General features: G+C 50.6%; 1 protein-coding gene across 2 annotated transcripts in view; it reads right to left on the bottom strand.

Annotated features, from left to right (window-relative positions):
* Positions 1-800: 800 nt before the first annotated feature.
* SEMA5B (sema domain, seven thrombospondin repeats (type 1 and type 1-like), transmembrane domain (TM) and short cytoplasmic domain, (semaphorin) 5B) overlaps positions 801-27,897 on the bottom strand; it is a 121,478-nt gene continuing 94,381 nt past the window's right edge. Inside the window, exons 6-23 of one of the 2 annotated variants that reach the window (XR_001002758.1) lie at positions 20,333-20,395; positions 19,852-19,950; positions 19,115-19,328; positions 17,713-17,998; positions 14,942-15,077; positions 13,533-13,740; positions 13,208-13,415; positions 7,049-7,166; positions 6,716-6,897; positions 5,114-5,257; positions 4,793-4,937; positions 4,456-4,681; positions 4,112-4,330; positions 3,442-3,612; positions 3,190-3,336; positions 2,638-2,813; positions 2,141-2,346; positions 801-1,912 (exon numbers count right to left, since the gene is read on the bottom strand). Coding sequence is in view for 1 of the 2 variants with exons in the window: in XM_011950797.1 (XP_011806187.1) it covers positions 1,754-1,912; positions 2,141-2,346; positions 2,769-2,813; positions 3,190-3,339; positions 3,442-3,504; positions 4,112-4,330; positions 4,456-4,681; positions 4,790-4,937; positions 5,114-5,257; positions 6,716-6,897; positions 7,049-7,166; positions 13,208-13,415; positions 13,533-13,740; positions 14,942-15,077; positions 17,713-17,998; positions 19,115-19,328; positions 19,852-19,950; positions 20,333-20,395 (2,874 nt within the window). In the remaining variant the exon portion in view is untranslated. Of the gene's footprint in view, positions 1,913-2,140; positions 2,347-2,637; positions 2,814-3,189; positions 3,340-3,441; positions 3,613-4,111; positions 4,331-4,455; positions 4,682-4,789; positions 4,938-5,113; positions 5,258-6,715; positions 6,898-7,048; positions 7,167-13,207; positions 13,416-13,532; positions 13,741-14,941; positions 15,078-17,712; positions 17,999-19,114; positions 19,329-19,851; positions 19,951-20,332; positions 20,396-27,897 lie in introns of both variants that reach the window. The other variant, XM_011950797.1, reaches the window with a different exon arrangement.

Here is a 27,897-nt window from a genome sequence, read left to right as displayed (position 1 = left end):
TCACGTGCTTCCTGAGCTCTCGGGTGGGGCTCCACCATGCTGACGACGCTGCCATTCCAGTTGCCCCGGGTAAACAGGAAAGATTTCAGGAATGTTCTTTCCTCCTCCTTCCAAGAACCTTTAAGCTTCAAGCACTCTTCTCTCCCTCCCCAAGAGCCTCTGCCTCCTCTACCACTAGGATGGCAGATTTTACAGCCTGACCTACAATTAGATTCTGCTGGGAATCCTAGGAGAATTGATCCAGCCAATTAAGTCAGGAAATTGCTCTCTAAATTTAACATGTCCGTCAATCTCATCCAAAATGGCAGCATTGATTTGGTGGGCTGAGGCTTTGAGGTTATCTTTATTTAATACAGCAAAAACTGTATTAGGCTTCTCCCACCTCACAGATTTGCCTGTTTCTCAATTTTGATTTTATTAAACTCAGCAGTATAAATATCTCACAAAATAGTTCTCATCAACACTCTCCCTCTGGACTCACACCCTGGAGCTATTGCCTGGAAGAGATGTTAAAGGAGCAGGCAGAACTCTCTCCTGTTTTGTTGCCTTTGGTGTACCTTATGACCCCACTTGTGAATTTGCTTATCCCCAACATCTTTTCCAAAAAGGGTGTAGGGCAGTGTATGTGTACACTGTATGTATATTTCTACTCCACAAATGGAAAGATATCATCTATTAAACATAAGGCTACTTGGGGCATTTCCTCCGCCTTGAGAGACCATCTGCCACCCTGGTGCATTGCTCAGATTGCCTAGACCATGCAAGAGGAGCCCACGCACAGATGCACAGAGACATTTGGAGACTGGATATCATCTTTAATTAATAATGCCACAGCCCAATGTCTTTTTTGTTGCTGTAGCAAATTGTAATTGTGATTGTGTGTGTGTGTGTGTGTGTGTGTGTGCGTGTGTGTTCCTGAACAGATGAAGGGCCAGAAGAGACTCCCAAGCAGGTCTCAGCCAACAACTTTGTCGAGCAGCAACTGGAAGACAGTCTCCATAGAGGCACAGAGACCAGACTTCTGCCTCCTATGGCACTGAGCCTCTCTCCTGGGCCACCTTTCGTGCATTGAGGGCATGGCTGAGGCCTGTACCAGCCCAGATTAAAGGACTTCTAAGCATAGGCCAGCCTCCAGTTCCCAGTACTCACTGCCTCTGACCAGGGATGCCCTGGGTAGAGTATAGACTTCCAGGCAGAGGTGGACAACCTGCGCTGACCTTGGTCCTGTGTCACACTGGGGCAGCACCACAATGGCCCAGCCCTGGCGGAAAATCCAGAGCTACTGGAGCCACTTGATTGATTACTTTCAGAGATCATCAGGATGTAGCACAGGCCGTTTTTGGGGTCAGCTGGAGAAGGCCAGACTCAGCTTGTGGGGGCCATAGGAAGTTGTTTCCAACCCAAACCTAAAAGCCTGCCCTCTTGCCATCTCCATTCTTCAATTCCTCAAATGCCCAGTACGTCCACAGCCCAGGCATCGCAGTGTAGGGTCAGCGTGACAGTGGGTTGCGAGATAACCATGAGAGACCTGGGCTGAACTGGGCCTGCAGCCATATGCCAGCCTGAAGCCAGCCCTCTCCCCCATGGTCAATGCCAGCCAGAGCTCTCTGAAGCTGGATGGGACCACCCACAGGCAAGGCAGCAAGTTCTTGGCCTAGTGCAGAGCGAGAAAACCAAACTGGCTCCACTGTCCCATCTCCACCTGCTCTGTGCCTTAGGAAGGCAAGGAGCCCAAGTCCCCAGGACGGCGGTATCAGCTGTTGGGGAAGCACCGTTGTCCAGGTGAGGCCTCGGGCCGGAAGCTATGTTTGTTCAGGGGGCTTGGGTAGTAGGTAGTCGTGTACACATTGGTCTGCTGCAATGGGTAGAAGTTGGTTCTGTCATCAGGGATCAAGTTATTCTTGTTCAGGGTCTGTGGGAAGAAGAAGGAGCCAGAGAAAGGGGTGAGGGAGCATACAGGGGAAGGGAACAAGTCAGGGCAAGGAGTCCAGAAGCCAGTCGAGAAAGCACACTCAGACTGAGGATCCAGTGCTCTGTTCACACCACCACTGCCCAGTTCCACCCAGCTGAGGGCCAGAACCCCTGCGCTCTTCACCCTGCCCTCCTACCCTGCCCTCTTCTTCTACAAGAAGGCTCCCACCTTGAACTCCATGGGTGTGTACTTTTCATTCTTCGGCGTGCCTCCACCCTTGTAGTGCAAGTGGTTGGGGGTGGCAGGATGGACCAGTGTGGACTCCTGGGACTGACGCTGGCAGTGCTGGCAAGACAGGTACACTGCCAGGGTCAGGAGCCCAGAGCCCAAGAAGCAGGAGATGCCCGTGGCCACCAGGTGGATGAGGTTGAACCCTGAGGGAAGAGTGGCAGGTAGTAAGATAAGGGCCACTGTGAAGGGGATAGACTCCTGCCTGCCTCCCTGGAAGCGAGGCTCTGAGGCATCCTGGAAAGGGTTCTGAGGCTACAGCCAAAGGAAACGGGGAGGTTGGGGAGGCTGTCACTGGAGACCTCTTTCACAAGGCACCCTGTCGCTCAAGTCAGAGGTGGCAACCAGAGGGTCTAGAGTCAGATGACGGGATACAGACCGATCATGGCCTCCTAGCTGGGGGGCATGGAGGGAACTGCCCAGACCACCCTACACACCATCTCAAAGCAGTGGGGACCCCAACAAAGCTTGGCTGTCTGGAGCAGGATGTGGAAAGAGTCCAGACTTTGGAGTGGGGTGCTGGAGGGCTGGGAGGACCGCAGCATGAGGTAGGGCTGGTTTCTTTTACCTGCACAGTCGGTGGCATCCTCCATGCTGGAAGCTGGCAGGATGACTGCAGGAAGACCAGTGGACAGGGTGTCAGGGGCGGAGACGAGAGGAGGGGGGGACCCTGCAGGGTAGGGTCCCTGGGAGGATCCCCAGGTCAACGCCCAGCTGTACAACTGGGCGTGGAGCCTTCATTCCCCTCCCTGTCTCCCCAGACCCCACCTCTGAGAAGGGCTAGCCCATCCACTGGATGAGGAGGGCCCAAACCCCAAATGTATGCATGGAGGCAAATATGGGAGTTCTCTTTCCGCATCTCCTTCCCACCTCTATGTTTCATCCTGTGCCCCCCCGCTCCCCACCAGGACACAAGCTACAGAAGGAGAAGGAAGTTGGGAGTGCAGGCTGGGAAGGGTTGCTGTGCTGGTGCTGGCAGGGGGACCCACCAGGAATCTCGCTGTAGGGGCAGGGGCGGCTCTGGCTGCTGTTTCCAGCACAGGCGCTGGGCCCTGGGAGGAGCTCCTCACAGTGCCGGCTTCGGCTCTGGGCTCCGTCCTCAGTGCACGTACTCCACTCAGACCAGGGCGACCAGCCTTCTGGGGGTTGTGGGTAGGATACGGTTAACTGCCCAGGGACCCCCTGGTGGGGATCAGAGGGCTCCATGGCATTTCCCAGCCCTGGCGGGATGTGCCTCGTACCTGGGCAGGCCTGTGTGGCACATAGTGCCTCCTCCGTGTGCAGCCCGAGACAGATGTCCTCACCTGGGGAGGGTGCGGGGCTGGTGCAGGAACGTGTGCGTTGATAGTGACCCCCACCACAGGAAGCTGAACATGGAGACCATGAGGTCCAGCAGGACCACGCACCCCGAACTGCAAGTGGACAGGGTGTGTGAGGCGCTGTAGGGGCAGGCAGGGCCCAAGACGGTCTTCCACCCCATACCAGGCCAGGCCACTCTGCCCTGAGCCACAGTGACCTCAACATCCACCTGATCCACCCGCCACCCAACAATCCACTGTTAGGGAGTGCCCCCACCCCATGCGGCAGGTGAGGGAAACGCCGGAAGCAGCAGAGACACCCGGAGGGAGACAGACCGACTCCACCTCCAATCAAACTTCTTACCTAACTCATTAAGAAAAGTGAAAAAAAAAAAAAGGAACAGGGAGGATAAGTTGAGGCCCTACTCCACCGGAGTAGCCATTACATCTATGGCTGGGGCAGAAATTTGCTCCGGGGGTCCCTAGCACAGAGTTGTCAGGGAGAAGGAGTCACCTAGGCATGGGGGCTCCTGGGTAGGCCTGGGGCGGGGGAGGGGGGCCTCCAGGATAACAGGGTTTCCCTGGGCCAAGGATTCCTTCCGTGCAGCGTTACCTGGGCAAGCCTGGGGGTTGCAGTCCTGGTACTCGGCAGCATCGCCCACGCAGGGCAAGCCCCCGTTGCGGGGCTCCGGGTTAGTGCATGTTCTCTTACGGACGCGGAAACCTAGCTCGCAGTCCCGGGAGCAGGACGACCACGGGCCCCAGGCGGCCCAGCCCCCGCTCATCGTGTGCGGGGAGGTGCTCCCGCTGCGCAGGAGGTCCTCCACCAGGGCTGCGGAGGGGCTAAGCCTCAGCGACTGGGCGCCCGGCCACCCCGACCCCGGCCCGGGCCTCCCGCCCCCGCCCTCACCGCGCCGGGGCTGGGAGGGAGGAAGGAGTGGGGAGCCGGGGGGGTACCGTCGGTGTCGCAGGCTCCGGAGCCGTTCGCGGGGCAGGTCCTCGTCTCGGTCCTTCTCCTGCCGAACTGCAGGCCGTGCGGGTCGGCCAGGGGCGCGCGGCAAGTGAAGCGGAACCGCTGTTCCTGCCGCGCCCCGCCCTGCGTTACGTTCACGGGCAGCCATGGCGTCCAGGGCGTATTGCGCCGCACTTCGGGGCAGCCCTCGGGGTTGCACGTCTTGAACTCCTGCGGGTGGCGAAGAGGTGACTTTAGAGCCCCGCGGCCTCCGGGCCCGCCCTCCCCTCGGCCCCAGTCCCCCACGCCGCGCCCCTGGCCCACGGCCCCGACCCTCACCACGCCGCAGCCCAGGCAGGAGTTGCCGTTCTCGCAGGCCCGACGCCGCGACTGCACGCCGCCTCCACAGTTGCTGCTGCACTTGCTCCAGGAGCCCCAGGAAGCCCAGAAGATGGGCACCGGGCAAGGCGTGTTCTCGTTACAGAACCTGGGGTCGGGGGAGAGGCGTCAATCCAAGGAGGGGGACCCCCTTCCCTGACAAGAGATCCCGGGGAATGCAAGACCGGAAAGGACTAGAGTCCCCGGAATCACGAGGTGAATCTAGGCCGCTTTCTGGGGGGCCGGGAAAGTCTGGGACCTCAGAGCAAGCGTGTTCTCCCTCACCGCTCCTCCCGGCTCTTGCCCACGCAGATGCGGCCCCCGTGGCGTGGAGCAGGGTTGCTGCAACTTCGCTGGCGGACCTGGAAGCCGATGCCACAGGACGTGCTGCACAGCGCCCACGCTGACCACGGGGTCCACGCCCCATTCCTGGCAGGGTGGGAGGGGACAGAGACAGATGCCCCTCTGAGTCCTAGCTTCTTAGATCTAGTCTATCTCTGGGCCAATGTATTTTCTATTGCTGTCAGAAAGAGCTGGACAGTGACATAGAAATATCTTCTCCTAAACAGGTCATCTCAGGCAGACTCGCTCATCCATCCGTTCATTTATTCCTCCTTCAGACATGTATTGAGAACCTTCTATATATCAGGCTGTGCTCAGGACTAAGGACGTAGAGATAGGACATGGCCCCTACTCACAGGGGACAAAAGGGCAGACTTTAGAGAAGAAGGTCTTAGTCCCCTTTCCAATCTGCAGACTCCCTTTCAGCCTTCCTGGCTAGTCACAATCCTTGCACTGAAACCCACACTCTGTCACCTGTACTACACTGCATATGCTTTGCTCCAGCCTCAGACACTGCACACTCATGCCTACTCTGACTCCAAGTTTCAAATATGGGCTCTACCACTTGCTGGCTGTGAAACCCTGGGCGCAAGTTACCAGAACCTTCTGTGCCTCATAGTACTCTTAATTTTAAAGTAAGGATAATGATTGTATTCCTACCCCCATGAGGTTGCTGTGAGGGCTACACTAATAATGTGTATGAAATAGTTGTTTTAAGAGTGTCCAAGGCTGGGTGTGGTGGCTCATGCCTATAATCCCAGAGCTTTGGGAGGCTGAGGTGGGAGGAACACTTGAAGCCAGGAGTTTGAGACCAACCTAGACAATATAGTGAGACTCCTATCTCTACAAAAAAATTTTTTTTAAATTAGCTGGGTGTGGTGTGGGCACCTGTAGTCTCAGCTAATCAGGAGGTTGAGGCAGGAAATTACAGTGAGCCATGATCACACCACTTCACTCCAGCCAGGTCAACAGAGTGAGATGCTGTCTCAAAAAAAAAAAAAAAAAAAGTGCCTAAAATTATGGCTTAGTTACTTTATGGAGTCCTCAGGTACCAGGCACTGTGAAAGCTCTGTATATACCTCATCTCATTTAACTCTCTCAACAACTCTTGGGTGGGTACTATAACCCTCACTGAGAGAAAATCAAGAGTGGTTAGATGGCTAGGCCACGGCCACACCTCCAGACAGTGGCAATCCGGGATTGGCACCAGGTTTGCTTGACTTGCCACCATCCCATGCTGTCCCTCATGTTTGGGATGAGACTTACTGAGGCTCACCTTTTTCTGGGAGTGACCTCCATGTTTGCCCAGCATTCCTCTTTGCATCAAGAGCCACCAAGAGATAGAAACTTATCTCTCATTAGTGTGGAAACTCCCTCAGGGCTCAGGTTTCCTGCCTCAGATACTAGCCACCTATCCAGTCCCCAACACAGCCCTGAAGTGGTTTCTGTCCCTTAGTGCAAACACCTGAGTGAGGGGGCCCCATTTCCCTAGTTCTCCCCACCCTGGTCCAAGGCAGATACCACGCAAGCCCTGTCCTCACATACCTAGAGCAGTTGGCGATGTGGATGGCTGGCCCCAGGCAGTCAAGGCCCCCACAGCGGGGTCGAGGGGAATCGCAGGATCGGACTCGACACAAGCAAGAGCCTGAGTTGTCCCCATCTAAGTGCTCACATGGTTGCCATGGTGACCAAGGGCCAAAGCCCCCATCCCGTGTCACATTCCGCACCTGCAGACACGCATGGGGGACAGTACCCCTATTACCCAAGGCAAGGGCAGGGAAGTCACAAGATCTCAGGGGATTGGGGGAATATTGGTGGGGAGTCATAGCCTGAATTGAAGGAGGGGTCTGAGATGGGAAGACACAAAGGGATTCTCACAGGACAGGCGGTGATGTTCTGGGTCCAGAGGCTCATGTTGGAGCTGTCCTCGAGCGTGCTGCAACGTTGCTGCTTCCCGTCCCAGCCACAGTACGGGTCCCGGGCCCCCAGGCATGCCCTGCCAGACAGACGTCCTGGGACTCAAGCCCACTGGCTTCCCAGCCTCACCTGTATCTCAGAAACACACCTGAACACTCCCCTCTGGGCACCACTTTCCATCCATTTGTCTTCCATGATGATAATGAAATTCATTGAGCCTTTATTGTGTGTAAGGCATCATTTTAAGCACTTTATAAGCATGAATTAATTTAAATCCAGCACCCCAATGAAGTAGGGACTGTTACTATCCCCATGTTATCTGGGGGAAACCCAGTGACCTGACCCAGGACTCAAACCCTCATCCTCCAGAGACTGCACATTTAAAAGAGACGGCACTGCTTTCCCTAAATATGGGTGCCCCATACTCCTCACCCACAGCCACAGGGGCAGATGTGCTTACCAGGAGCCCAAAGAGGAAGTGCCTCCCTGACACATGCTATGATCATAGAGTCGTAAAACATTATAGATGGAAAAAGCCTTACAGATGGTTTAATCCAGCCATTCTCAACCCTGGCTGCACATTAGAACCACCTGAGGAGTTTTCAAAACATACCAATACCCTAGTCCACCCCAATCAACACTCTCTGGGGGCGAAGTAGTGTTTAAAAGCTCCCTGGGTGATTCTAATGGGAGTCAGGCTGAGAACCACTGGGATCCCCTACACAGCCTTTTCATTGTACAAAGGCAAAGGGATAAGTATTTTCCTGAGATCACACAGATCAGAGGTGGTGGAGCTGGGTCCAGACCTAAGCTTTTGACCACGATTTTCCCCTCATACTTCTGCTTCCCATGGGAGGTTTTGTCTGATTTCACACACTAAATATGAGCCCATCCCTCAAAACACAGCACAGGATCAGCAGACACCTGGATACTGTCCATGGTCACCTGGAGCACCCACATGCTTGTGCTGCTTAGTGGGAGGAATCAGAGTCCAGTGCTTTAGCATCGTGAGAATGAGCTCAAGCTGTAGGAGGTCACATCCTAGTTCTCGGTTCCTCAACCCTGAGGGCTGGTCTCTCTACAGTGGCCCCAGAATGATACTGGCTCACACACTGTTGCATGCCCCAAATGCCTCCACTTCTCATAGTCCAGAGCTCCTTTCTTCCTTTTCTCCTTTTGATGTCTTGGTGTAATTTTTTAACAGAAAAATCTAACCTCCACTAGTAGGACTCCAAAGGGTAGAATAAGTCCATGGCAATTATGGAATCAGGCTTTGCTATCCATTGCTAAGTACAGAGAGTATCCAATCCTGGTGCCAAAAGGAGGGTCCCTCCAACACTCAGCCCACTGCCAATCCTAGAGGATACCTCGATCCCTCTGGCTCCTGTCCCCAGCTTCCACCCCATTCTGAGCCAGTCTGCTGAAGAGGGTCTGGAGAGAGCACTAAGCAGGGACTCAGAAATTGGAGACTGGAAAACAGAAGAGGCTTTGGAGAAGGAGGTACCGGACTACAAAGAAGATGGAGCCTGGTGGGGAGTTTCACACCATTCTGTGAGTTTGCAGAGGGATCATCCCATTGGACAAAGGGAACAAAGATGCCTAGGGTTAAAGAGATATACCAAAAACAAACAAACAAGAAAAGAGCTAAGAGTTGCCGCTTTTGGCTCCTCAGGGGTAGAATTTTTCTTGTCTCTTGAAGCTTCAGGGAGAGTCACCTGTCAGGTGAATTCTTAACTTTCAGTGAGTTCAGTAGATTCTGTCAGGCCCCAGAGAAAAATGAGGTTAATTATACAAAGAAGAGTGGGGGGCTTCTCCTTGTCACCAAAGGAGGGCAAAGAAGACAGTACTATCCGCTGCTCGGGGCCAACCCATGGCCTCATATAAGCGAGGCAATCATGGGAGTCCAGTGAGTACTCTCTGGCCTACCCAGGAATCCAGAATACTCAACTGTTGCTCAGGAATCTGTTTACAGTTTATTCACTCAGTGACAATTTCGGTAAATTATACAAGATAAATGTGGTCGTATTTTCATCTGGGATCAATGGTTTGATTTGAGGGTGTTTTATCAGCAGAGTCCATCAGACTGGACATCATCGGACTGCATGCAACACATGTACACAAGTAGTCCCAGCAACCTTGGTTTTGAGACTCTGCTTGCTGGCTGACATTGGGATCAAGTGGACTGCTAGCAAATTCAACCAATGAGAATTCAGTAAAGCCCACTCCTGAATTTATTTCCTTCAGCCCTCAAAAAGGGGTATCAACCTCTAGAGGCATGGGATGTGGAATTTAGAAGTGACACAAATAAACTGGAAAAAAGAATTAGCCATAGCTAGTGACTAACAATAATAATAAACAATATTCTATCCATCAAAAAACCAATGTCTGCCAGCAGAGAAAATGGGTAAGGGCAGAAAACCTGAAGCAGCCTATATAAGACAAATGCAGAAGATTCTGGAGAAATGCAATTTGCCTCTTGCTCCTTCTTCCATCTAGAGCCTAACCACTTTTACAGCAGGAGTTCCCAGTCTTGACTGCAAATTAGGATATCCTGGGCACCCTTTTAAAAGTGTAAGCAAACAAAACAAAAAGTCCACCCGCCAGTAGTTTGGCTTTTTGGACTGGAATAGGCCCAGGCACTGGAATCTTCTAAATACCCCCCCGCCCCAGGTAACTCTGCTGAGTACCCATGGTCAAGACTGCTGTGCCGGGGCCACTTGACTTGTCAAGATTCTCAAGCCAAGGGATGAAGTGTCTTGTCTTTCCAGACCATGGCAGAATAGGAAAGAAGAAAAACATGGAGTAGATGCTGGCTCCAGCCTCCTTTCTCCAAGCCCTCTCACCCCTTCAGCTTCCCCTGCCCTCAATTAAGTCCCAGAGAAGAGGATACCAGATTCTCCATGGACACGCCTGCCCTGCACCTTCCCTGGCAGCCTGAGGGGACGCTTGAGACTTCTTGGGGCCAGTGCCTGAGCTCTCTCCTTGTGAATAAAAGGGATAACTGCCTCCTGGGCTCAAGTGGAACCACATTTGCTGCCTTTGGCCAAAGGCCACTTCAAAGCTTACAGAGCAGGGAACGCTCTTAGGAAAAATGAAAGCTTCAAGGATAAGAGACTTAGAATCTGTCTCTGACTGTAGAAATGGGTGGCAGTTTAGAGTTCTTTTCATAAAGGAGCCATCAGACCAATAATATATCACCATGTCTTTCTTTCTTTCTTTCTTTTTTTTTACTGTAGTGTCTCAAGCAGCTATTACAAAAAGAAACAGGCTCATTCCATGGGCTCGCGGGACAGATGGATGGTGGAAGTTGCAGGCAGGCGAATTCCTGCACTGTATACAGTGCAATAGTCTCACAGTGGGAGCTGTCCAGGGTGGAAAAGGTATCTCTGGAGCTTGTGAGCAAAAAATTGCTGAGAGTGGGCCTTCCCTGCGCTCATGGGGCAGCCAGGGGAGATCTGTGAGTGAGTTGGGGGTAGAGGATCCCTCTCAAAGTCAGGGTGAAAGGCATGCTGGAAGGAGGAAAGGGGTGGTTCATGCATAAAACACCCGCTTTGCAGAGCCAGTCAGCAGTTTATTCCCCAGGCTCCTCCTCGTGGGAGCACTGGTCTCTCTCTGGCCAGGCCAGGTCTTCGTGGTGCCCCATGGGGCTGAGATTCTCCTGAGTGAAAAGAGGCAGTTGGAGATAAGCCCCTGGATCCTGGGCAGAGGAGAGAGCCTGAAGAGGCCTCTGCTTACCCACCCTCATCTTCCTGCCAGTTTTGGAAGGCATGAGGGAAAAAGCATGAAATGTCTATCCTAGGACACAGTAAAACCTTGTGACAACACATCCCACAACAGTGCAAATTCTAATATATTGTGGCAATTGGTTCCGAGACTCCTGGAGTGCACAGCTTGGTGACTATGTGTACTTGCTGTAGCCATTTTACTAATCTTCCGATAATGTGACCTTGCATTTCATACTTTTTGGATTCACCTATAGTTTTTTAGCAGGGTTTTCACTATACACATCAAGGGCTTCTATCCCAAAGTCAGGAAACCAAATAGGATGAAAGCACCAAACTCCAAACTGATCTCTTTCTGCCTTGCTCCAGGGCAGGAGTGCAACAGGCACACTATGCAACCTCCCCAGCCCCTCTCTGCAGAATGTGAGCACAGGCCTCCCTAGCACACCCCACTGGAGCTGAACATCCCAGCGCCTTTCCTTCCTCCCATCCACTACAGGCCCCGTTCCTTCAGATCTGGCTTAGAGTCATACTAGCCCACCTGGCATCCACTTGCTACATGACAATGCTGTTCACCACTGTCTGGTTGATCTTTTCACACAGCCCGTGACTGCACTCCACTGCTCTAGGACCACTCCAGTGCTCACAGCCACAGGATTCAAGTCAAAATCCTCCCTTGGCCTTCTCAGTTGGCCTCAATGTAGTTTCCAGTGCCATTCCCACGTTTCTCCTGCACCAAACTCCTCTCAAGCCAAACAATCAGTCAACTGAAGGATCAGTCATGTGTGGAAGGCCACGTTGTACCTTGGGCTGGGTGGGACTCACTGGTGGAGTATAAAAAATACTGGGCCACTGGGTTTGCCTTTAAGGATTTACAACCTCTTGGAGAACAAGCCATATGTGAAAACCTGTGATTCATTGCCAAGTTGTCCTGCCTATATTCAGCAAGACTCCAGAGGGCCTAGGAGGCTGGAGGGCTCCTAAATGCATTTGGGGAGATGAAAAAGTAATAAAGATACCAGCTACCACCTGTGATTCACTGGACTGGGCCCTTCATGAATACCAGTCCCAATCCTTACAACTCTGCCTGCGTTAGACATCATTTGTTCCATCAAATGTCTCCCTGTTTTCCTGATGAGAGAGCCGAAGCTCAAAAAGTTTCAGTTGTTCAAGATCATATAGTTAGTAGATGACAGAGCTGAAATGGAGCCTCAGGTGTGTCTGGTTCCACCACTGGAGTCCTTTCCGCCATACCCGACCATGTCTCCCCACATGTCTGATACAGGCCGAGGTTCTCTTCCCATCCAGATATCTGGAGATCTGAGGGAAGTCAGTGTTTGGGGACTATTTCTCTTGCCTTCTCTCACACCAACAGTCTTACAAAGTGCCCAGAATATGGTAGGGCTTAGTAAGTGTGTGGTGTCTTGTTGATGGAGCCCTGTGTTGGGGATGAAGGGAGCTGGAGTGTCTGCCCTGAGACCCCCCCACTCCTTGGCTGCCTCACCAAAACCCACAGCTCCTCCTGGCCCCACAGGCCTCTGCCCAGCTCCTAGCACACCCCACTGGAGCTGAAGAACAGCCCTGTATCATGGATACCATTTGTCTTCTGAATCTTGAGGACAGATGGCATAGCCAGGACTGTCAGTTGCAAAGGCCACAGAAGCTCGCATGGCTGTGGCAATGCCAGCTTCTGAGTATCATGAAAATGAGGCGATGCAGCCTGGGAGAGCCTCGGGTGGTAGGAGTCTGGGCTACATTTCCATTTGGCTTTGGAATAGGCTTTCATTTCCCCCTTAAACACTGATGCCACAGTTGTCAAATCTGTGAGTTCACTTGAAGCGATGGTATGAAGAACCAAGTTCAGAAGCAGTGCGAAGCCAGGGCAACTCCTCCACGTGGCGCCTCACCCCTGCCCCACCTACAGCAGCCCTTTTTACCTCTTCTAAGGAAGGAAGGAAGAGGAGCAAAAACGTGGGGCTGACTCATAGCACCATCTCCATCTGTCCCCATATCCGGGCAGTAAGTGCTGTGGCTTCAAACATAAAGACCTCTCTGTACTGAAGGGACTGAGAATGAATCAAGTGGGCTAGAGATGGTTGACTGACCCTAGCTATGTGTTTGACAACAGAGATAAAAACAGCCAGCCACCAAAATTCCCTAAGCACACACTTCCTCCAGGTCAGTACCTGCAAGAGATTATCTCAATTAACCCTCACAAAAACCCTGCAAGATGTTTTACGAGGAGAGAACCAAGGTTCAGAGAGGTAGAGTGACTCGTCCTAAGGCACACTAGTGGAGACTGCAGGGACCGACCCCAGGTCTCCCAGGTCCAAAGCCCCGCCTCTTAAGCCCCGCCTCCGCAGTGGGGGCCTCGGGAGTCGCCCCCGTCCCGGCTTACCCCTGGCTGCGGTAGGCGGCGCACCTCTCCAGTGGGACCCGCAGGACGCCGTCGCTCAGGCCCACGAAGAGCGCGCGGGCGCTGTGCAGGATGCGCAGGCTGCGCAGGGGCTCGCGGCGCCCAGGGGGCAGCACGTGCAGCTCCTCCAGGTAGCAGCCGCGGACGCTGCGGCTCGCCGTGGACAACGCCTTCAGGATGGTGCCCGACTCTGGGGGAGAGGGAGAGCCAGACCAAGGTGGCCTTGAAGGCCCCGGAAGCTTGCAGCCCTGCCCCAACCCTCAACCCACCTCCGACCTGCAGTCCAGGTTGGGCCGGGCCGGCTCACCGGTGCCAATGTAGAGTACATGGTAGAGCGTGTCTTTAGCCTGCACCAGGTCCACCACGAGGTGTGAGAAGCGCACGCTGTCCTGGGTGACACAGGGCTCGGGTGTCACCGGCTGCACGGCCTCGCTCATCAGGAAGAGGCGTTGCGCGTCCTGCAGGCTGCGCTCCGTCAGGTTCTCGTTGGGACCGGTCTCAGGCAGGGTGCCACACTGCCGCGGGGAGCCAGGTCACACGCGCCCGGCCACCGGGGCTGCAGCCATCCCCCGCCGGCTCCCTCCTCCTGGCAACCCAGGTGGCCGCAGCAGCGGACGCTGATTCTCCAGCATCCCCCACCCCCAGCATCCCTGCTGGGCGTCCTGCACCCTTTCCAGGGTGGGATGCCTCTTCTTTGGGGAACTAAGAACAGGAGGCTGGGGAGAAGGGGAAGGAGGATCCTGCCAGGTTTGGGGAAGAGGAGGGAGGAGAGCAAAGAGGACTGGACTATCTAAAAACGGATAATTTGAGTGTGGACGAGTGTCTGGTGATTTTTATGCTGTTGCTGCAGGTGCCCCCTCCTACCTTGGGCCAAGCCCTGCTGTCCCTCTTCTGTGTCCTTGCCAGCTCAAAGTCCTTATGATTTCTAAACCAAAGCTGAAAGCCAACCACTTTTTACTGAGCGTCTCCTACATTCCAGGCATATGAACCTTCGGACATTATCTGTGAGGTGTTATATCTTACGGTATTATCCCTAGTTCCAGATAAGGAAAAAGAGACTGAAGGAGGTTGGATGACTTTTTTGTCCAAGGTCACAAAGAGATAGGCTAGATCGGGATCAGGATGGTAGCACTGCAAAGCTTGAGGTCTTTCCCTGCCCCATCCCACGCCCTGGGTGGGAAGCTGGGCGAACATGAAAGTCAACCATCAGCAGCCTCCTCTGCCCCCTCGTTCTTTCCCCTTCTCCATTACAGGATGGGGGATGCTAACATTACCCACGGCTGGGCCCTAACCACTCCCTGACCACTTCTAGCACTGACCACTTCCAGGAATTAGTAGCCATATTGAACACACTGCGAGAAAGCTCTGGCTAACATCCCCAAATTCCAGCCAGACAGCTTGTGTAGTGCTTTCTGGTCCTCTACACTGTGGAGAGCTGAGGTACCACTTCCCTGCCTCCCTGGAGGTATGGACTCACATTTAGAGATGGCTCCGAGCATGCTTCCTCGCACTGCCCCTCACCCACTCTCCCTTTCTCCTTCACAGTAGTACAGGCTAATACCCTCAGGGAACCATTGTGAATCCCAGAGATGGGCATGGACTGGCAGGAACAGATCTGATGTCTGTCTGTGCTAAGCAGTTGGGAATCATCTTGTGGCTGGTAATCTGGGGGGAAGGCAGTGTGTGAAGACAGGGAAACAGGAGGAGATTCTGTACCTGGAAATTGGGGATGGGGTTGGTGATGGGGAGCCAGGCAGCCCTGGGGTTCTCCTGGTAGCGAAATGGGCCATTGAAAGCCTGGGAGATAGCACTGAGGTTGAAGGCACAGACAGCAGAAGCCGCAATGCTGTTTCTGAAAGGCAAGAAGTGGTGGGACAAGACCCTCCCTGTAAGACCTGGCACCCTCCTCATATACCCCATAGCCAGCTGTCATGTCTAATTCCCAACACTCTGTAAGCATCTCTGATGAGTCTGGGGTACCACCGGGGGATCTCAAAGGGAGGTAATGTGGTCCTCAAACTCTGTAAACCCCCTGGGAACGACCCACTGACAAGAAGCACTGGTGAATCCTTCTGTGCTACTGCCTCCCTCCCTTATCCAGCAGGAGGCTGAAATACAGTGACTTTCAAACATTGTAGTCCATGGCCCATGGTAAGAGATATATTTTACCCTACAACTCAGTATAATATGTACACATCCATAAAGAAGTGTATGAACTTACCCTTACTAAATATGTTAGGACTCTGATATTTTATTCCATTCTATTCTGATTTAGTTATTTACAAAAGCTGGTTACCAAGCCACTGATTTATGCCATAGCCTGCCACACCCTGAGTTCAGATGACCCAGGAGACCCTTTCAGTCACAGAAGCATGTTTCCATGAATCTTACATGAACAGCTCACAGAGAGGAAACCACCATACCAAATGCCTCCAGTTCTATTCTTTCTTTATTTAGTTCTTCTCCCAAATGTGTCCATTTCTCTCCACCTCTGCCTGGTTTCAGCTCCCCCTCTAGGCCCTTGAATGCTGCACTGTCTTCCTGGTGGTCTGCCCGCAGCCTGTCTAGTCTCCTAATCCATTCTCCACACGGCAGCCAGAGTGGTGAGCGTTTCAAAACGCACCTCTGAGCTGGTTGCTGGCCTGCTTCAAACCTGTCAATAATTTCTCCTTGCTCTTAGAATAAAGATTAAAGCAGTCTGCAATGTCCTTTGGGACATACCCTCCCTGCCCTACCCCTTCACTCTCCTCTCCTGTCTTTCTTCTCCTCACCCTTAAATGTCTTGCCACACTTATCACTGCTCAGCTCCTGAAATATTTCTTCCCACCTCAAACCTCTGCACATGTTACCTCAGGCTGGAATGCTCCTCTCCCTTAGTTTATTCCTATTCATCTTATAGATGTCACTTCCTACAGGAAACCTTCCCTGGTCATCACTCTCCTATGCTGTTAGAGGCTTTTCCACACACTGCCCTTTCCCTTTGTAGCATTTATCACGATTAAAATTTGTTGTTAATATCCATCACCCTGTTTAAGCTTTTAAAGGCAGAACCATGTCTGCTTTTGCTCCCTGATGCCCCACTCCTACCAGGACAAGCACCTGCATGGAGAAGGCATGCAATAAATACACTATTTAGAATTCACACTGATGGCGTCAGTTTCGATGCCTCTCCACCTCCTCCTGACTCTCATCTCTGTCCACCCCCTCACACTGTCCTTCCTATGGCTAGCCTGGCCCTCATCCAGTGCCTGCTATCTGGGGTCCAAAGTGAGCAAACACCACTCCATGACTCATAGGTTTCTGGTATTCCTACAAAGAACATTGTGCAGCCAGTGACTTCCTTGGTCTCGGTGCCCATCCGTCATTGTCTATATCAGAGTGTCCAATCTTTTGGCTTTCCTGGACCACACTGGTAGAAGAATAGTCTTGGACCACACATAAAATACACTAAACACTAACCATTGCTGATGAGCCAAAAAAAAAAAAATTTCCGGCTGGGCATGGTGGCTCATGCCTGTAATTCCAGCACTTTGGGAGGCCAAGGTGGGCGGATCACAAGGTCAGGAGATGGAGACCATCCTGGCTAACACAGTGAAACCCCATCTCTACTAAAAGTACAAAAAATTAGCCAGGCGTGGTGCCACACACCTGTAGTCCTGGCTACTCGAGAGGCTGAGAGGCAGGAGAATTGCTTGAACCCAGGAGGCAGAGGTTGCAGTGAGCCGAGATCGAACCACTGCGCTCCAGCCTGGGTGACAGAGTGAGACTCCATCTCAGAAAAAAAAAAAGAAAAAGAAAATGCCAAAAAAAAAAAAAAAAGTCTCGTAATGTTTTCAGAAAGTTTACAAATTTGTGTTGGGCCTCATTCAAAGCTGTCCAGGGCCACATGCAGCCCAAAGGCCATGGGCTGGACAACCTTGGTCTATGGGAGAGTCACCTGATTGGGTTAGCCTCTTACACAGAAGGAGGTGTCATGATCTGTGAGGGTTACTCCTCCTCACACCTAGAAAACAAAAGGGGCTGTCATTCCCAGCCTGGTTTTCCAGCACAGTCTAGATGGGAAGTGATGGCAGGGTTAACAGAAGACTGCTGGTTAGATTGAGCAGAATCCCATAGTCCTGAGGTTAGAAGAGACCTTAGGGAATCCCTGTTGTGCCTCCCTGAGGCTATTGCTGCCTGCTCCCCTCCCCCACATGGCTACATCCCCTCATCCAAGGCAGGCTTTTCCACCTTCATCACCAGCATGTTCCTCCTTCATGCAGCCTAAGCCAGATCCATTTGCTTTATTCATCTCTGGCTTAGGCTTGCGCTTCCCAGCAACCCAGAACACGTGCTTACCGCTCCAGAAGCAGTAAGTCACAAAATCCTCAGATGACCCCCGGCAGGAGTCACGGAAGTCCCCATTTTATAGATGAAGCCCACCAGGCCATGAGGCCAGGCCAGCTCCTGACATCACAGGAAAGGGGCTGGCAGAGGACAGGACTCACACATTGGTTGTGAAAACTCCGTAGATGAGGTCCTGCTCCGGCAAGTGGAAGGCACTCTGCAGCTCGTTATAGTAGAAGGGGACCTCGCCCGGGCGGGAGCAGTTGAGCCGGGCCTTCATGAATGTGGTCCACGTGTCCTCCAGCAGGAATCGGCCCCCCACGTCATTCTTGCACACGCGGGCCACGCGAGAGTACACGGTGCGTCCACAGTCATGCTCCACTGCATTCTCCCGCAGGAAGAAGTATGCAAACAGTCCAATATCATAGGCTGCCACGAAGTTTGGCTCTGGGTGGGCAAAAGAGGAACAAGGGGCAGGCAGGCCAGCGGGGAAGAAGAGGGCAGAGTCAGGAGGACTCAACCACTTCAGTTTTCCCAGATGGGCACCTGACACCCCATCCCTGCAAGCTTGGTGACCTGGGGACCCTAACTAACTCTCTTCCCACTTTCAATACCAAGTAAAGCTATAATATTAAACGTGTTACCGCACACCTCTCACTGGGTGCCAGACACTATCCTAAGTACTTTATGCGGATTAATCCAGTCGATCAACAGATGAGGTAAATCCTATGATTGTCCCCATATTATAGATACAACATTGTGGCACAGAGAGGTTAAGTACTTGCTCAAGGACACACAGTATTTAGGTTGGTTCAAAAGTAATTGCAATTTTCACCATTACTCATTACTTTTAGTGGCAAAAACCGCTATTACTTTTGCGCCAACCTCATAGTCAGTGAGGAAGCAGGGGTTCAGCCCCGAGGGTTAGGAAACTTATAAGGCCCTTTCCATAACTTCTCTCTCTTTCTTTCTTTTTTAAGAGGCTGGCTCTCACTCTTTCGCCCAGGCTGGAGTTCAGGGATGTGATCATAGCCCATTACAGTCTCAAACTCCCAGGCTCAGGGCATCTTATCACCTCAGTCTCCTGATAGGTAGGAATACAGGCATGCATCACCATGCCTGGCTGATTTATGTTTTATTTTTAGTTTTAGAGACAGAGTCTTGCTATGTTGCCCAGGCTGGTCTCCAACTCCTGGCCTCAAGAGATGTTCCTGCCTCAGCCTCCCAAAGTATTGGGATTACAGGCATGAGCCACTATACCTGGCCCCATAATTTCTTCTTATCCATAACTTGTTTTCCTAAACAATTCCTAATTATCTCCCTCTCTCCTAATAGCCCACCCTCCATCTGTTCTGGGGACTTGGGACATCATCTGTAATTTCATCTGGGGCTCATCTCCAGCATGCTCTGGTCTACTATGCCATACTCTGGACCTCTTCCTTGATAAGGCAAGTGGGAGCCCTTGCAGAGGTTGGCAGGAAGGAGGATGAATGGGGGGCTCAGGGTGGGCTGGTGGGATCAGAACCTGGGGAGTCCCCGCCCCTGGCACTGGGGCCTCCTTACCATTGAGCCACTTGGAGTTATACTGGGCAGTGCGAAGCGGTGGCCCACTGCCCAGGCTGCGGTAGATGGCAGGGTCCCGACCTGAGAAGTCGATGACCGTGGCCGCATAGAGCTCCCCCTGGGAGGAGATGACAGCTGTGGAGTTGTGGCGTGGGTCGTAGGGGCAGCGGGCCACACCATTGATCTTCTCAATAGTCCTGCTGATGTTCCCCACCTGGGGACAATGGGGAGAAGGGGACACTTTTCCCTGAGGCCCTGGGGCTGCCTGTTCTTTCCATCTGAGTTTTGTTTCCTCCTGGGCCCCAGTCTCTCTGGGCCTCTCCCCTCCTCCAGCGTCATCTCACTGCCCAGCTCACGGTCCCTCTGAGGGAGCAGCCCTCAGGGAGGGAGAGGTCCTCCCAGTAGCTCCATCTGCTTCCAGCCCCAGTCAGGACCCTCCAAGGTAAGGCTGACCAATAAAATACAGAAGGCCCAGTTCAATTTGAATTTCAGATGAACAGGGAATAAATTTTCAGTATAAGTCTATCCCAAACACTTCGTGGGGCACATGTATGCTAAAATATCAGTTATTGTTTATCTGAACTCCAAATCTAACTGGGCGTCCTTTTATGCTTCTGTTTTGGGTGTCTGTTTGTTTGTTTGCAAAATTTGGCAACCCGCCTTCAAGGCTATGTGCCTGGGCAGGAGAGCCCCCGGCATGGTGCCCCCTTCAGTCTGCTCCACCCTGAGCTGCCCACCTGTCTGCTGGTGCACACGGGGGAAAAGGCATTGGTCCCACACATGAACACCTTCCGGCCGGTGACAATCAGGACTCGCACGTAGTTCTGACACTCCTCCTGAGGCAGGAAGGAAAGGAGCAGACAGCATAGCTCTCCAGGTGTGATGCTGGGTATCTCACCCTCACACCACTGCGTCATGAATGCCAACAAGTTTTCTAAAACACTTCTCTTGACCCCAGATCTACCTGTCCCGATGTCCCGGTCACATCTGTGGACATCCCTTCCCACCAAGGTCATCTCTCCGCCTCACTGCTCACTCAGATGCTCAGGACCAGCTGGCCACAGAGCTGTATCCCCCACCTGCCCAAGGAGCCCCAGCTCATCCTGGCCAGGCCTCTCCAACAGGGGACCTCATATCCACACACTGCCGCTTCATCCCCACAACCACAGGCCTCCTTCCAGCTCCAGGTGGGGCCCCCAGACCGCTGAGACCACGTACCTCAGTCTTCCCTTTGCTTTGGCAGGAGCGGCGCGTGTCCTCACTGGAGGCCCACTCTGTGGCCTGGGGGAGGAACACAGGAACACACAGACATCACATGGCTGTGTCATTCACTGCCACTCACCACCAGAGCAGGCAGCAGCCGGTGTTGGGAGCTGACAGGAAGCTGTGAAGGAGGGATAGTCTGCAGGGTGAGGGCTCCTCTCACTACATCCACATGGGTCTGGGAGGGCTGCCCAGTCTCCTTACCCAGAGGCCTTTCACGGGTGGGCACCCTCAGTCCAACACCCACACTGTCTGCTTGGGTTAGAGGAGGCCTGGAGGAACAGTTTCTGAATCTTTCATCATCCCCACGCAGCTCTGCCCTCGGAGTCAGCCAGGGGGCTGGAAGTGGCCGAAGGACCTTCAATCCCACCCCAGGCCCTGAGTGGGAAATGCGCCTATTCTGTGCCAGATGGCCCTCAACTGATCGGCAGGCAGGAAGGGAGAAAAGATTTGGCAAACCCTGAATGTAGGAGATTTAATTTTCTAATGACAACTCTGGGCTTTTTTCTTAACAGATGGGGAAAACCAAGGTTCTGTGTGACCTAAGCAAGTCACACAGAACCTCGTGTAGAGCAGGGACTGGAACCCACATTTCTGATTCCAGAGGCTACGTGTGTTCCCATAGTCTTAAGGGCTAGCACTTTCCCTTTCCTAACTGCTGTCCTTCCTCCCACCCCCACTGTCTGCACTTTCCTTCCGGCTTCCCTGGTAGCGTCACTCATGCTCTGCCGTGGGGTAATGTGTTTGGGGACACAGCTTTCATGCGGGGACCTGCAGGACAGTGCCATGTTCTCACATGCCCATGGCATTAGGAAAGGGCTGTCCCCAACCCAGGATCCCTTCTTCTCCTTCATCTATTCTGCCTCTACTCTCTCTGAACAGCAGCTGGAGGGAGGTGTGATGCCCTCCACGTCCAGGCAATGTCAACAGCCCTGGTGTGGTTCATTATATATTTCTGGGTCACATGTATAAACATGAACTGCCTACCTGTCCTGGGAGAGGGAACCCAGAGCAAGCAGCTCTGTCATCCAAATGGGGAGGGAAAAAAGAGCCCACCTACTTTTAATTTCTAACAAAGCTGTTTCTAGCCATGAGGTCACTGCCTGCAGAGCTCCAGAGGCCGCAGTGTGGGAGGGGAGGCAGGGGGCCGGGAGAGCGAGTAGCAGGCCTCTCTATGCTTTCTAGCCCACAGCCAACCTGCACTGGTGATGGCTGCTTTGTAAGGCAGAGGGAGGCTGACTCCTGCACACCCTGGATTCAGGAGCTGAGTGACGAGTTTGGAGCCTAGGCTTCTGTGTCTCCCAGACCTTGGAGAAGAGCAAAGGACCCTGAGTCTGGCCACAGAGCCACGGTGTTCATCTGGACAGAAACAACTGAGCACTGTCATACTCAGGACCCATCAACTCCCAGGCTGAGCCTGATGTGAGAGAAGAGAGGGACATAAATAATAAATCTCGGGGCTTCTGGGGCTAGAAAAGAGCAATGAGCCACAAACATTGCAGTCGTGCAAGCCAAAAGCCCCGGATGGTGGGTGGCTTTGGGAGGACTGCATGAGCAAAGGGTCCTCAAGTCTCCGAGCAGAGGTCAGCCTTGATCCCATTGAAGGGGGGCTGTACCATAAAAGGAGTTAAAGTTACGCTGGACTCAACAATGGGACAGGCACTGTGCCAGGGACTTGACACACTTTTTCTCTTTGATCCTCACAGATAACAGTGAAACACGTAGCCTTTTGCTCGTTTTACAGGGAAGAAAACTAAAGTCCAGAGAGCCGGAGCAATTTGCCCAAGGTCACACAGCTAGTAAACGAGAAACAAGATGCGAATCCAGACAACTGACACCAGAACGAAGCTCTTTCTGCTATATCCTGCAGCTTCTCGTGGTGAATAGATTTCTCTGACCAAAAGTTAGACCACATGCCCCAAAAAGAGTACATGTGTTTATAGAGAGAACAGCACAGAATGACTTTTTTGAAACCATTTATTTATTTTTAATTCATTTCAAAAATTATTTTTATCAAAGTAATGATGCACAGAGTTTAAAAAGTTAAATAGTATTAAAATGTATTCATTAAAGCCCTGGTGACCCACTCCTCCCATACCCCACCCCTTTTCCCAAGAACAACCACCTTCACTTGTTTCTCTGTTTTTTTAAATCCATTTCTAAAAAAGATGTATCAATCTCAGGCTTCATCTTTGAATTCCTGTTACAGAGGTGAAGATATTTCCCACTTACCCACCACCATTCTTCCCAACACCAAAGCACACATAACATTTCCCATCTCCCCATCCTCCCATTATAATGACAGTTTTAATTAAAATCAACACTGGCGTTTACAGCCAGTACCCCAGATTTCACTGAATGTATGGCACCATCAATTTGTAATATGAACCACTGAGAAAGAAAATTGCTGCCAATCAAATGTTCTTATTAGTTAAAATTTTAACGTAAACATATTGAAAGTGCTCTTATTTAGACGTATGTTTTATCATATATCAATCTTGTGCATACAAAAAATATACGCAAAATTGAGTATCCTTAAACCTTTGAATTGAGCTTTCATCTCTTCTGAATCACTTTTTAGAGTTGTCAGCGCTCATTTTCATTGCTTGTCTGTTTAGAGAACCATTCTTTGAACTACCTAGGTGTCAGTGTTGCAGTAATTCTTACAGAGCGTTCCACTCTGGTCTCCACAATTTTCTTCCATACCATTGACCTCATCCTGCAAGTTTGGATGCTTACAGAATGGGCGCCATACCAAAAGGTGCCCACAGGTTTTCTGACAAACCAGGACTCACATTCTTCCCTTGTGTGATCCTAAAGTGGTTTGTGGACTGAAACGTCGAGGGTTTGCTGTTGTCTGGTCAGAACACCAGAAAAAATGACTAAGTTCACACCTGCACGGGCATGACAACATCAAGACTGCACCTGGCTGATAGTGACTGTCAGATGTCTTTGACTGAAAGACACGTCCCGACTTCAGACTCATTGAAATGTGAAAACATGTGCATGTGAGTGAGAATCAATGAAATATTCGTATTCTGATAAGGTTTCCTTTTTTGAACAACGTTTTGTTTTTCCTGGACTGAATAATTGTCTTGATTGTCTCCATTTGCTTGTTTTGCGTGTACCTATCACCGATTTTCCCCAAATGTCCAACAGGTCTTACACATCCCTCTCAATATGATTTTTTTTTTTTTTTTTTTTTTTTACTTTTTTGGAGACAAGGTGTTACTCTGTCGCCCAGGCTGGAGTATAGTGACACAATCATGGCTCACTGTGGCCTCGACCTCCCGGATGTTAGTCCAAACTGCACCATTTTAAGCTTCCCCACTATTTTGCAAACCTTGGTCAAAGCGAAACATTTCCCAGGCATTCGGGCTGTGAGAAACATCCTTCCTAACCACCTGACCACAAGGTAAACAAAGGCCCAACTAAAGAAACATCCCTGTCGTATCTCACTGGGCAACGGTCCAAGGAACACCGTGATGACATTCCACGGGAATAAGGGCCAGAACCGCCTCATCATGGGAACATCTTATCAATATCCCGCCGGGCAGCAAGCCGTACTGCCCAGACCCCTCCTGCCCACACCTACAAGTACCCCCAGCCTGTAGGCAGCGGTGGGGTCTGGCATTAGGCTAGTTTCCCACTTCTATAGGTTTTCTGCTGGACATAAAGCCTGCATTTGCTGTTGAGCCACCCTCTTGCTATGTGTGTGTCTTTCTTTAACCTTCACCTTTCCTTCAAAACCTAACACTGAGCTCAGGTGATCCTCTTGCCTCAGCCTTCCAAGTAGGTGGGAACACAGGTGCACACCACCACACTCAGCTAGTTTTTAAAATTTTCTGTACACACAGGGTCTTGCTATATTGCCCAGACTTGTCTCATACTCTTGGTCTCAAGTCATCTGCTCCCCTCGGCCTCCCAAAGTGCTGGGATTATAGGTGTAAGCCACCATGCTGGCCTCAATATGATTTTCTTACTGCATGCACAAATGATTCAGATAATCGGCAAGTTCCCATCCTCTTCCTCATCCACCAACCTCCATCCTCCTGCTCAGTGTTCTGGCTGCTCTTGAGACCTCCTGCTTGACTGTTAGCCTGGGACTCACCTTCTTTCCTCTCCTGCTTTCTGAATCCCATGTTTCCCTCTTTCTTGATTTATTCGCTTATTTTGGTGGAACACATCTCCAGTATCTTCCTAGGAAAAGGAACATGGTAGATCAATTTTTCAAATTCTTGCATGTCTGATTTATTCTCTCTTCATACTTGATTGGTAGTTTTGATACCAAATTCTAGATGGAAAATAACTTTCACTTGGAATTTTAAAGGCATTTATTCCTCTGTTGTCTTCTAAGTCCCAGCGTTGCTATTGAGGAGTCCGACGACATTTTCTTTTTCTGTTCTTCTTTAGGCTCCGGACACTTTTAGGATCTTCTCCTTAATAACAGTGTCCCGGATTTCACACTGATGTGCCTTAGGACGGGTCTCTTGGGAACTCAGTCAACCTTTTAGCATTGAAGACTCATTCTCTGTTTTGGCGAATTTTCTTATGTTAGTTCATCCTTAATTTCCTCCTCACCTTTTCTTCTGTTTTCTTTTTGGAACTCTTAATATTCCAATCCACTGTTGGCCTTTGTGCATTGATCCTCTAGTTTTCTGATATTTCTCTCCTATGTTTCATTTCTTGTTTTTTGTTGCTCTGGTAGGTTTTTCTTCAACATTATTTTCTAATCCTCCAATTCAATGCTTATTTTCCCAATCACATTTTAAATTTCCATATTTTAAGTTTATTGTTTAATAAATAAAATACTTTGTATATCTCAGAAGATACTAATTGGCTGTTTATTATTAATCGAATTTTTTTTTTTTGAGACAGACTTTTGCTCTGTTGCCCAGGCTGGAGTGTAGTGACACGATCTCTGCTCACTGCAACCTCTGCCTCCCAGGTTCAGGCGATTCTCCTGCCTCAGCCACCTGAGTAGCTGGAATTATAGGCATGCCCCACCACACCCAGCTAATTTTTTGTATTTTTAGTAGAGATGGGATTTTGCCATGTTGGCCAGGCTGGTGTTGAACTGCTGACCTCAGATGATCCACCCACCTTGGCCTCCCAAAGTGCTGGGATTACAGGCATGAGCCACCCTGCCCAGCCAAATTTTTTTTTTTTAATTATTTCTCTCATTGTTTCTGTTTCTGACAGTATTTCTCATTCCATTTGCTTGTTTTGGCCTTCTCTTTCACTTTAGAGGCTTTCCTCAAGTGTCTGGTGATTTCTGGCTATTTGTTCATACCTAAAAATAAATTACTAACCATTTCCCCCAGAAAGGAATCAGGGCTTCTTGGAGAAATGGCTGATTCCAGATCTGGGGCAATAAATGCACAAGGTAAGGCTGGAACTTTCTGTCACATCAGATACCAAGGACGTAGTCAAAGATGACTAGGGTGGGTCTAAAGGACCTGGGAGTCAACATGAAGAGGTCCCTGCTGGTGAAAGATGGGGGTAATCGTGAAAGATAACTGCAATGGATTGAAAGACATCAACAATGTTTATATCCACCAGTCTGTGGTGAACATAATAATAAAAGACAAATTAATTGATCACCATTGAAAGATACTAGGAAACCAGCTCATTATTTGAAAACTGGTAAATAAAGATGGAATATCAAATATTTATCCTGCCTTTCCTATATGACTATATCACTGGGTCATCATGTAGTAGATGAAGAAAAGGTGTTTTTCCTTTCTTTTTTTTTTTTTTTTGAGACAGAGTTTCACTCTTGTTGCCCAGGCTGGAGTGCAATGGTGTGATTTCAGTTCACTGCAACCTCCGCCTCCCAGTGATTCTCCTGCCTCAGCCTCCTGAGTAGCTGGGATTACAGGTGTGTGCCACCACACTCAGCTAATTTTGTATTTTTAGTAGAGACAGGGTTTCACCATGCTGGCCAGGCTGGTCTCGAACTCCTGGCCTCAGGTGATCCACCCGCCTTGGTCTCCCAAAGTGCTGGGATTATAGGCGTGAGTCACTGCACCCGGCCCAAAAAGTTTGTTTTTATAAAAGTAGCCCAGGTAATTGATTGTAATACCTAAAGAATTAAGGGATCTAGAAACAGATCATCATTGGTTACTAACATCAAAAGAGAGAAAATCAGACACTGTGTACCTCTTAAAGAAAGAACACAAGAACACCTATGAAGAAATCTTGCCAGAATCTAAATTGAATGAAGTTTTTAGCTCCAACAATCAATGTACAGGTGATACAGGGAAGGGAGCAACATGTTCAGTCATGCCACCTGCATTACAATCAGCAAAATCCAGGCTGTGGGAAACTCTCTAGGACAGGTGACCAGGCCTCTTCAGTAAAAAACTGCACAGAGAGAAATATTGTTTTAAAGAGACATAGCAACAAATTGCAGCATATTTGAATCCTGATTCAAATAACTGAAATTATTTTAAACTTTTATAAGTAGGGAAATGTAAACATTAACTGGACATTTAGTGATATGAAGTTTTAACTTTGGGCCACTTACATAAAAAGAATCCCAGCCTGGTATGGTGGCTTACACCTGTAATTGCAGCACTTTGGGAGGCTGAGGCAGGAGGACAGTTTGAGGCCAGGAGTTGGAGGCTGCAGTGAGTAATGACTGTGCCACTAGCCTTAGTGACAGAGTCAGACCCACCTCAAAAAAAAAGAAAAAATCCCTGTTTTTTAGAAATGTATACTGAAATATTTATGGATGTTATGATATGTCTGAGATTTGCTTCAGGACAGGGACGTGGGGGGATATATGTAGATGAAAGATGATTGACCATGAGCTGATAATTGTTAAAGCTTTTAAGTGCTATTGAGTACACAGGGTTCATGTACAATTCTCTTTGCTTTTGTGTGTGTATGAAATTACATGATGAAAAAGCATCTTTGTTTGTTTGCCTTAAGAGTAAAGTACTAAGCAGCTCACTGGAAACTCCATGGGAGGGCTCATAGAGACTGGTGGGCTTCTCCTAGGGTGCTGGGTGAGGAGCCTTTTTCACTGGGAGACCCTCTATATCATATTCTAAAAGTCTGGTCTCCGGGATCATTGAGTTTTTCCAGCAAAGACTCCCTCAGTCTCCTGTCTGGAAGTGGGGCTGGGGGAGCAGGGGGTGGGAGGAGGAAGTAGACTTTCGTTTGATCACACCCCATCAGTGCCCTTTAGGAGTCCCTAAATATGGGGCGTTTCCAGTTGAATGTTTGGAGAAAGGGTCTTGGTTTCCTTTCTTGGAGGCAGGGAGAACATGGAAGAAGAGATTGCTGTTCGGGATGGGATAGGAGACCTGGGTCCCAACCCTTTAATTTAGAGAATTTCAATCAATCCTCCCTTTTATCCTTGTACCTCATCCTCACATCACACAATATGGAACATCCAATTTTGGGGCCCTTCTGAGGAGTCAGCTGCCTGTCCACTGCCTCCCCTCTGCAAGCCAATCTGCTCTATCCACTTTTCTTTCCTCCTTTTCTTCCTTTTCTCTCTCCCTTTCTTT

The sequence above is a fragment of the Colobus angolensis genome, unplaced genomic scaffold, assembly GCF_000951035.1.
Source record: "Colobus angolensis palliatus isolate OR3802 unplaced genomic scaffold, Cang.pa_1.0 Scaffold31, whole genome shotgun sequence".
NCBI classification, from domain to species: domain Eukaryota; kingdom Metazoa; phylum Chordata; class Mammalia; order Primates; family Cercopithecidae; genus Colobus; species Colobus angolensis.
This window is presented reverse-complemented; position numbering and strand designations above follow the sequence as displayed.